Genomic DNA, 10341 nt, shown 5'->3' on the forward strand with positions numbered 1-10341 from the left:
GACAAGACATTGGAACAACGCACTTAAAAGACATTTCACATGTTGTTTTGTTTGGCCTCCCTTTAACGTGCATTCCTGAGGAAGTCGGAGCTCTCTTAATGAAACGAAACAAAAGAAAACAATGGAGAAGAAAACAGTCTAAGCTCTTACCTCGGACTGATGAAGCTGGATGCCATAGAGGAGAACGTTTCGGAGCTTGGCTGCAGAGGCCAGGTCCATAACTGCAGCAGACTCTGCCACCGTCCTGTTGATGGTCTTTTCATCTGCACTGCTCATATTTACCTTTTAAAACAAACGGCACCGGGCACAATCAGAAAACACTTGCAAACAATATTTATTTTAAGAGGATGTCAGTTATGTCCATTTTTCAAGAGGTTGTCCAACAGAAAACAGTTTATGTAAGGCTGTATATAAAGAAAATAAGAAGACTGTGAACTCTGCTGTGTTTTATTATTAGACAGGATACATCATCTTATCTGGGAGTTGCATGAATCTCTTTAGAAGTTTGTTTTCTCCAATGAGTGAAGCCTAATTGAGACACATTGGGTCAGTTTATTGTGTCCACCTAACCAGTTTTTTATCCAAAACCATAAATCTGCCACTTAAACATTTATTGATTGCAACTTTTCTGTCATATCGCCCTGTCATTGTCACATTTAAGCCCTATCTACAATACTCTAGATATTATTTGTTTATACTTTGTTTTTTGGACACATTCTAAACTAAAATATAAAAAAAAAACTTAAATACCCATGCTGTAGGACAAGGTGGAAAAAACATGCACATTAAAGACATATCATAAGGATCATAAATACTAAGAAAGCACATTTTTAGCTTGGCTAACAAAAATTTCCAAAACAAATGCAGCTTATAGCTTTCACAATCTCCTCTCAGTGATGAACCATTTCATCACCAAAAATAAAAACAGCTTCATTGTTGTTTTGGCTTCTATGGCACCAAGTAATAGTGGCCATGCAACAAAAATGCTGCTGAGCCATCTTTGTTTTTCTCGTTTATACAGCTCCATTATAAACAAACTAATTCCTAAAAGTTTCCACTTTGGAAAGAGTGCTTTTAAGATTATCTTTCTTTTTTTTTAACCAAAGACTTTGTCCATGGACAGGAGGTGCAAAACCTTGTTTTTAAACATATTTGGAGTAGTGTGGACGTGATATTGAGTTTCTGTTTTTTTTATTAACATTATTTTTTAACTTAACTTAAATATCAATCAAATTATGGCCGCCATTAGTGTAATTTCATTTTAAAGGTAGATTATTCAACAGATTATCAGGTACTGAAGTGCATTAAACAGGCTGTAAAAGGTTATTGGTGCACATGAATAAAAGATTTTTGTGCTGGTTGAATGTTTTGTGACGAGTAAAAAAGCCAATTTTTGGTCTAAGATAAAAAAAGAAATCTGTAAAACAAAATGTCTTAAACAGTTTTAACTACTTCTGCTTTTACTGGGGATCCCCATAATTCAGAGGAACCTTTTGAGTACAAAATTTGAATTGGAGAAGTTCAAAACTTGCTTTTATTAAGTCAAGTAAAGGTTTTTTAATTATTTTTTTGTTCCTTCAACTGCTGATATCTAAGAACATTTTAGTTTCTTGGTTTAAAAATATAAGTTTCAGATGACAACTTTACCAGCTCTGAACTTCATGATGTAGGAATTGTTTTTGAGTATTTAGCCCCTCACTGTTTGCTAACACGGCTGTAAAATCCAAGAATAAACTCACCCAAATGACAACCGGTGGGTGGAGAAGAGCTCGATTTGCTGCCTCCAAAGCCACGAGTATAGCTTCCACTTCAGACAGACAGGAAGAATTGACCTGCAGACAAAAAGCATAAAAAATAGATAAGATCTACACCTCCCAGAACTAATCTGGACTTTTTTACATGGATAGGTTTCCACTTGAACAAAATGGTTGTGTTTAAAGCAGAAACTCACAGAAACCTGGATGAAGTTCCACACTTTCAACAAACACCTGGCATTTTCTCCCACCAGATCTGGGATGACATCCAGCCTCTGTAACTCAAAGAGATTTTAAACATTAAGATGACATTTTTTCTTGTTGGTAATATATAAGGCAGGTGCTGCCGTACCAGGACTTTTATGCATCTGCGGTCAAATGACAAACTGCCTTCAGTGTTTAAAGGTCAGGAGCCTTCTGGTTTTTGTTTCAGTCACTTTTTAAATCACTTTGTGTGAACATAGACCCACCTGTGTTCCTGCCGTGAATCATAAAATGATTAAAGAAAAACTAGTTAAAAGAAAAAAAAGAAAAACTTGGCGCTCAGGAAATATGTTACTAAGTGGTCTATAGTTCCAGCAACTGCAGTTAAAAATGCTTCTTTATGCTTCTAAACTGGCAAGAAAATATGGTCAGATGCAAAAAAAACATGAAAAGTAATCACATCTAAGCCAAGTTAAATTTCATTACTCTGCAAATTGAGTCAAATGACAAGATATAGCCAGAAACTATAAAAGCTTTTCTGCTTAAATAACTTCGACAAGTTCTGATCTTTCCATAAGTTTGGTTTTGGCTTAAGAATAAAGAAACCACAAAGAACCCTTTATCTCCATGTCCTTTTAAAAATCATCTGTGTCATTTTGCTTTTAAATACTCTTCGATAATCAAATATCACTCTTATATTAAATAAACACAGAAATATATACTATCAGAGGCTGTTTGGTGCTGAAATGCAGTTTGTTCTACTTAATTAAAACCATGAAAAGTAGCTGAAAAACTAAAATGTTTATGAGAAACATATGTTGAAGGGTTAATTGGTCCTGAAAGATAACTGCCCATGGTTTTGGGAGGAAACTTATTTCAGTCAGACATGTATATTTGTTGAGTTTAAAAGAAAAAAAAAGATATTATTTAAACCAGGCTGGGCTTGAAATTCCATCTTACATTCAGGCCTGGAGACTAAAGAAAATACAGAGATTAACAACAAAAAGCACCATAAATAAAAGATAAACATCTTAGAGCTCAATAATGCAGTGAGATATCTGTTAAAAATCTTAAATATGTTTAAAAAACAAGAAGAAAATGTGAGTTATTCTATTTTTATTACAAGAAACTTTATTATGAATCATTCCTAAAAGGGGAAAAAATATTTTTGCTAAGAAGAAAAATGTTTAATTACTAAACCTAATTTAGATAACTTGCTGACAAAATATAGTTTATCCAGCCTTTGGTGTTGAACTCATCATGTTCTGAGAAACTAAAGTCTAAATTTAAGTGAGCTGATAAATAATTTGTTTCGTTTGTTGCTACCTTTTTGTACAAAAGATACCATAACAACAAATACTGCTTTAAAAAGCAGACCCTAACCCTAGCCCTGGGCCAAAAGTCCCTATCCCCTTCAACCCTGAGGAGACCCTAACCCTAGCCCTGGAACCAAAGACCCTAACCCATTAAACCCTGAGGAGACCCTAACCCTAGCCCTGGAACCAAAGACCCTAACCCATTAAACCCTGAGGAGACCCTAACCCTAGCCCTGGGCCAAAAGGCCCTAACCCATTAAACCCTGAGGAGACCCTAACCCTAGCCCTGGGCCAAAAGGCCCTAACCCCTTCAACACTGAGGAGACCTTAACCCTAGCCCTGGGCCAAAAGGCCCTAACCCCTTCAACACTGAGGAGACCTTAACCCTAGCCCTGGGCCAAAAGGCCCTAACCCCTTCAACACTGAGGAGACCTTAACCCTAGCCCTGGGCCAAAAGGCCCTAACCCCTTCAACACTGAGGAGACCTTAACCCTAGCCCTGGGCCAAAAGGCCCTAACCCCTTCAACACTGAGGAGACCTTAACCCTAGCCCTGGGCCAAAAGGCCCTAACCCCTTCAACACTGAGGAGACCTTAACCCTAGCCCTGGGCCAAAAGGCCCTAACCCCTTCAACACTGAGGAGACCTTAACCCTAGCCCTGGGCCAAAAGGCCCTAACCCCTTCAACACTGAGGAGACCTTAACCCTAGCCCTGGGCCAAAAGGCCCTAACCCCTTCAACACTGAGGAGACCTTAACCCTAGCCCTGGGCCAAAAGGCCCTAACCCCTTCAACACTGAGGAGACCTTAACCCTAGCCCTGGGCCAAAAGGCCCTAACCCCTTCAACACTGAGGAGACCTTAACCCTAGCCCTGGGCCAAAAGGCCCTAACCCCTTCAACACTGAGGAGACCTTAACCCTAGCCCTGGGCCAAAAGGCCCTAACCCCTTCAACACTGAGGAGACCTTAACCCTAGCCCTGGGCCAAAAGGCCCTAACCCCTTCAACACTGAGGAGACCTTAACCCTAGCCCTGGGCCAAAAGGCCCTAACCCCTTCAACACTGAGGAGACCTTAACCCTAGCCCTGGGCCAAAAGGCCCTAACCCCTTCAACACTGAGGAGACCTTAACCCTAGCCCTGGGCCAAAAGGCCCTAACCCCTTCAACACTGAGGAGACCTTAACCCTAGCCCTGGGCCAAAAGGCCCTAACCCCTTCAACACTGAGGAGACCTTAACCCTAGCCCTGGGCCAAAAGGCCCTAACCCCTTCAACACTGAGGAGACCTTAACCCTAGCCCTGGGCCAAAAGGCCCTAACCCCTTCAACACTGAGGAGACCTTAACCCTAGCCCTGGGCCAAAAGGCCCTAACCCCTTCAACACTGAGGAGACCTTAACCCTAGCCCTGGGCCAAAAGGCCCTAACCCCTTCAACACTGAGGAGACCTTAACCCTAGCCCTGTACCAAAAGGCCCTATCTCCTTCAACACTGAGGAGACCCTAACCCTAGCCCTGGAACAAATGGCCCTAACTCCTTCAACCATGAGGAGCCCCTAATCCTTGCCCTGGGACAAAAGGCCCTAACCCATTAAACACCGAGGAGACCCTAACCCTACCCCTGGGCCAAAAATCCCTAAACCCTTCAACCCTGAGGAGACCCTGACCTTAGCCCTGGGCCAAAAGGCCCTAACCCCTTTAACCCTGAGGAGACCCTAACCCTAGCCCTGAGCCAAAAGGCCCTAACCCCTTAATCTGGGTGGTATGTTTCTTGCACAACATTACTTTTTTTTCCTAATGAAAGACAGAAAATTAAAATAAACACTGCTGGATCTCCTACACATTATGTTCTGATTTCTGTCAAGACCAAATGACTAATTTTCAAATAGATTGGAGGAAATATCATCAAAAATAACTTAAGTTGAAATATGAGCTTTTTGTGATGAAGTACTTGTAAAAATATCATGCATCAAGATAAAAGGAGTGCTGATGAGCAGAGCGTACAGAGGAGGTGATTTCAATTTAAAGAGTTTCCTTCATGTCTTTTTGTCTGAATAAAACATCCACTTGTCTGTGTTACTCTTTGTTCTGAGCCCATATTAGGAAATTATTGGATAACTGACCCCTATTAATATATAAAAAATCAGGGAAAGGGACTGTTTAACATGAAGGAATTTGCAAGAATGTTTAAAAAAAAAAAAAAAAAAAAAAGCACACACAAAAGCTGAAATATCATTTGAGTTGTCTTTATAATCACAGACTACTTTGGAGAAAGCCTTTTACTTTGAACTTGTTTTGTTCCATCACATTTTACTGCACTGAGACATATTTTTACTCCAGAATTCATTACTGCTCTCTCTTAATCCACCAACAAATTGGACAGAAACGACTGCATCAAACTGCAGTGCTTCCAGTAAGAGCCCTTGAAGATGTGATTCTATGTAAATGGGTTTATTTTTATACACCTACACACTCCTGCTTTGGTATTTTCAAATGTTAACATGACAGATTTTTTTGTTGACATTTCCCGTTTCTCTCTTTCAGTCGGGATTCAAACTGGATTAAATGTGTGTCTTTGATAACACTCTACTGAAGGAATTTCTAATTATATTCTTGCTCTTAGTGTCTTCTATTCTCTCTCACACATACAAGCTGCCAAATCTTCCACCTGCACACACACACACTCACGCTGCTTATCCCTGTATTAGATTCACTTAATGGCAGTGGGACAAAAGCAATTTTTCATCTTCCGCCTTTTCCATTTGCCTTTCATCTGCTCCATTATTCTTCTTCCTTCACAAACTCGGTGAAAAGGATGTATCTGGTTCCGAACTGGCACACCGGAAAAACACGGCCCAACTGGCCACCTGAGTACAGGTGGGAATGACTCCAATAAGTCAATCCAAAGAGGCCGAAAACGGGCCCCAATCTGTCTCTGGGGTTCTGACCAGCGCCAGAAAGTGAGATCCACTGGTTCTGAAGCTACACGATGAAGGACCTGGAGCAGGTTTAAAGGAGGATGATCGGTGCAGAACATTAAAACATGAAGTGTGAAGTCCTCTGCTGCTGCCTTCTTACGTCAGCACTTAGACCCAAAGAAGACAGAAACAGATCAGGATCACCCAGGAGCCATTTCTCCAGACATGAAGATGTGGTAAAATGGTTAAGGGATGTTTGGGGCTGGGGTGTGTAATGTTAAATATAGTGAAAACCTGGCACTTTTTTAGAAAGTTGAATCTGTTTTTATTAAAGTGTTACTGTTTTGTTGTTGTTGTTGTTGTACAAGTATTTTTGAACCTTGTCATTAAAAAAGTTATTTCTCTCTTTCTCTGGCATTGTAGTAAAAAATTCTAAGAACTTAAGCTGATAGTTATGGGTCCAACCTTTTTTTGACGCCTCAGGTCAGAGGAGATGGTCCTAGAAGTTCATCCTACTTTTTCCCCAACTTAATAAAGAGAACAGTCTTTCACAGCATCTTATCTTCCTGCAGATGACATTAGCTATGTGTTTGAGGAGTTGGTCCCAGTGGAAACAGCCCGTTATCTGGAGTTCTGAACAACCACTGAACACGTGCTCCACCCCTTCTTTCTGACAGGGACTCTGTCTTTGCACAACTAAACAATTTGATTTAACTTTGAAGAGGGTCAATGTTGGTACTGTTGAGTACCACCTTGTCTCAGATCAGTCTATGACTAGTTTTAGTCCTGGAAACCACACCTGGAATGCTGTATTTTATCCAACTGTTGGTTCGTATTACCATTGTTGTAACTGTGTTTTATTCTGGGTTTGCTTATTGAATGTATCACTAGACTTTTGTATACATTATGTTTTCATTGCTGCTTGTATACGTTTCAAATTTTATCTTGCCATTTGTTTTTGTCTCTGGTTTCTGTATCTGGAACATTTGCAGAAATGCTTATTAATGCTCAATGTCATTGTTAATAAACAATTAAATGAAAATAACTGTAATTCATTCATTCACCAAGTGATGGATCATTACTGTAGAACTTTGCTTGACGCAAATTGTTTTATACCGCTGTGTATTTGTTGCCAAAACTAAAAAGGTCACTCATATTTTGTTGGATCTTTAGCTTTGATTCAGTTTCCACAGGAGGGTATATGAACTAAAGAAGAAAATGGGAACTAAGTCTGTGGACTGAACTGAGGAAGGAGGAAGATGAGGTTGAGGAGAAGGTTAGAATTCATCACTAAACACTCAATTCGTCAAATAACTCCCACAGCTCTGGATATTTGACTGCCTTCTGCTCTCTGCTGTGCAGGGGAGTGAGAGGTGGAGGTTAGGGATGGAGGGAGAGAAAAGGGGAGGAGGGAAGCTGCAGAGTGTATCCCAGACAGGCTCCATTAGAGGTCCGACCGCAGATAGAAACACTCCCAACTGGGCCACCCATGTGCAGCTCACATGAAGTTTGCAGGGGAATTTGAAGGAGGGAAATGGAGACAGGGAGGCATACAGGAAAGTAGGAAATTGGTGGGGATCTTTACTATTGCTGCACGCACCATATCCAGAGCTCCAAAAGCCTTTTGGAGGACATCAGTCAGTGCTGCAGCAGGTGCCAGTCCTCCTGTGAGAAGGCAGGCTGACTGGGCCAGCGTATCTGAAAGAGAAAGATTGTGAGAGCCGTTACACCTTCTTGCAAATAAAAACTGGTAAATTCAGGAAATCTAAATGAATCAGGAAGTCTGATGCAGCTATTTAAAGACAGTTTACGCAAAACAAACTGAGAAAGGTGAGAAAAGCTGATAATGAAAAAATGCTGATGTGTGTATAGATCAGTTGTTTTAAAAGTGAAACGCCGTATGAGTGTTTGCAAACATGTCACAGGTTTTTATGAAGTAAGTGGAGTCGTTTTTACTAGAGAGTATCTTACCTGGAACAGACAGCAGTCCGAGGGAGTTCAGTTTAAAAAGTCAGGGAAGTTTTCTCATAGAAGAATCAAGCTAACGGCTAATCAGACTGGGACCACTTACAAAAACAACCTAAACTTTAAAAATAGAATTACTTATTGAGTACTCATAACTGTTCCACAGAACCTCACTTCAGAAACTCAGAACGATCCCTCTGAGCTCCGTCAGCCACCATACAGACAAGAAATCTGGTTTTAATTCGCCTTTTTTGGGGGATAACAAAATGTGTCCAAATACGATGGATGCACAAAATGATCAGCATGTGATTCGTATCCACTGATAAATGCTTTAAGGTAAAACACTGGCACTGGTCAAGAAAAGCAGATGAGGTCAAATGTGGTCTGACTGTGTTGAATTTCTGGATTTTACAATAATATTTATGTAATAATTCTGAACTATAAAGGGAACTTTAAGTTCTTATATGAAGCACTTTTATTTTGAAAAAGGAAAAACTGAACTTACAGAGAAATTCTCCTTTTATTCATAGACAATTTCTTTAAAAGCCACAGCAAAGTTCACATTTTGACAAATTCAGTCCATAAATTTCAGTCTGTTTAGTCTTTGCGTGTTGAACATTTACAAAAGGCCTTAAAGGACAGCAGTAACTCGGTATGGTAGTGTTAAGAAATTAATTTGACTATTAAGAACAAACAGAAAACAGTTTTAAATCTTTTACCCCAAATAAATGAAAAACAAATAAAAACAGAAATACATTTAAAAAAACAAAATGTTTTGGTGAGTTTCAGCCAAATCCAGTCGTCTTTATGCTCAAGATGAACAACACACTTTCAAGTCTTAAAGGACCTGAAAAAAAAAAAGTTGTCTGTGCAGAATTAATGTTAATATCTATCTGAGCTGCTGATCAATAAATAAAGGGAGTGAGTGCAGCAGACAGAGTGAGCTGGCTGATACAACAAAGATTCAACAGCTGGCCCACAGTCAACTTTATAAGACATACCAAAACTATATTTAAACATTTGCAGACAGAATCACAATAGTTAAAGATGCCAATCAGCTCTTCTCAGACATGCAGAAATGTTTCAGACCTCCAGTGTAGCTGCCTCGCTTCAGAGACCGCTACTGAGAAATCAAGACGCAAATATCCACGCAAACCCTCCTAATCAGGACGGACGCAGGAGGCTCCTGTACATGTGAGTGCAGAAAAATGCAAACATAAAACGACTCAAATACTCTGCAGTTACTCAAATTGACAGACGTGAGAACTTCCTTCCACGTCTTTTCTAAAAATCACACAATGAATTCATTCACTCACGAGGCTCTGGGAATTATCGCCGTGCACCTTATGTCATCATCAAACGGGCACTTGTTGGTCCAGGTGCTGGCGGGGTGAAATATAAGGCCGTGTTTATTTCCACTGCTCTGATTGTGATGGTTTTCCTTGTCCTGACTTGCTCTCCACAGTATTCACTGGCTGCGTGCTGCGTGCACCCAGCTCATATCAGGCTGAACAATGCAGGAAAGAATTTCTTCCTATTTTAGTTCAATGTCATTTATTCACTTTTAACTTTAGACTCCACCAAAGGAGACAAAATACTCATGCCCTGCTTATTTGTGACCATTTTACCTGCCTGAGGACCAGCTGTAAACAGCCATTCATGTATACATGTCCAAATACATGTAAAGAGATGAAAAATGTTCTCTGTGAACGACGCATAATATGTGTAAAGGCGAGTAAATTACCTTTGATAATAGACTCTGCAGCAGCCAAATCCCGTTTGTAGGTCACCTGAGAGACAAACAATTTTTCACTTCAAGTAGAAAACAAAACTTTGCTTGCGCATGTTGTTTTAGTTTTACGTGTTTTGTTTTGTGTCAATTTAAAACCCAAGAACAATCAATGGAATTGAATTTTGGCTGTGAGCAGGGGTGGAAATTAAAAATTTTGTCCACCAGCCACTCAAATATTTTATCAGCCACTATTTTTTGTTGTGACAAAAAGTAATTTCATATGATGATGATGATGGAGGTGGGTGGAAGCAGCTGTGCTGCCCTACAAGCTGAACAACACCTCTTTCTGGACACTGCATGGAAATAACTAGACTTTTCTTATTTTATTTTAAACCATTAAAAGATGCATATCTGTACATAAAAAAATTCAGACAAGTGAAATTTATTTCTGTGGAGTGTTTT

General features: G+C 39.9%; 1 protein-coding gene across 2 annotated transcripts in view; it reads right to left on the reverse strand.

The window, feature by feature from the left end:
• crppa (CDP-L-ribitol pyrophosphorylase A) overlaps positions 1 to 10341 on the reverse strand; it is a 36496-nt gene that overhangs the window by 17975 nt on the left and 8180 nt on the right. For both annotated transcript variants that reach the window (XM_017428597.3, XM_017428596.3), the window contains exons 5-9: positions 9892 to 9937; positions 7783 to 7880; positions 1952 to 2029; positions 1740 to 1832; positions 151 to 282 (exon numbers count right to left, since the gene is read on the reverse strand). In XM_017428597.3, the coding sequence (XP_017284086.1) occupies positions 151 to 282; positions 1740 to 1832; positions 1952 to 2029; positions 7783 to 7880; positions 9892 to 9937 (447 nt within the window). The remainder of the gene's footprint in view (positions 1 to 150; positions 283 to 1739; positions 1833 to 1951; positions 2030 to 7782; positions 7881 to 9891; positions 9938 to 10341) is intronic.

Source organism: Kryptolebias marmoratus, linkage group LG16 (assembly GCF_001649575.2).
Source record: "Kryptolebias marmoratus isolate JLee-2015 linkage group LG16, ASM164957v2, whole genome shotgun sequence".
Classification (NCBI taxonomy): Eukaryota; Metazoa; Chordata; class Actinopteri; order Cyprinodontiformes; family Rivulidae; genus Kryptolebias; species Kryptolebias marmoratus.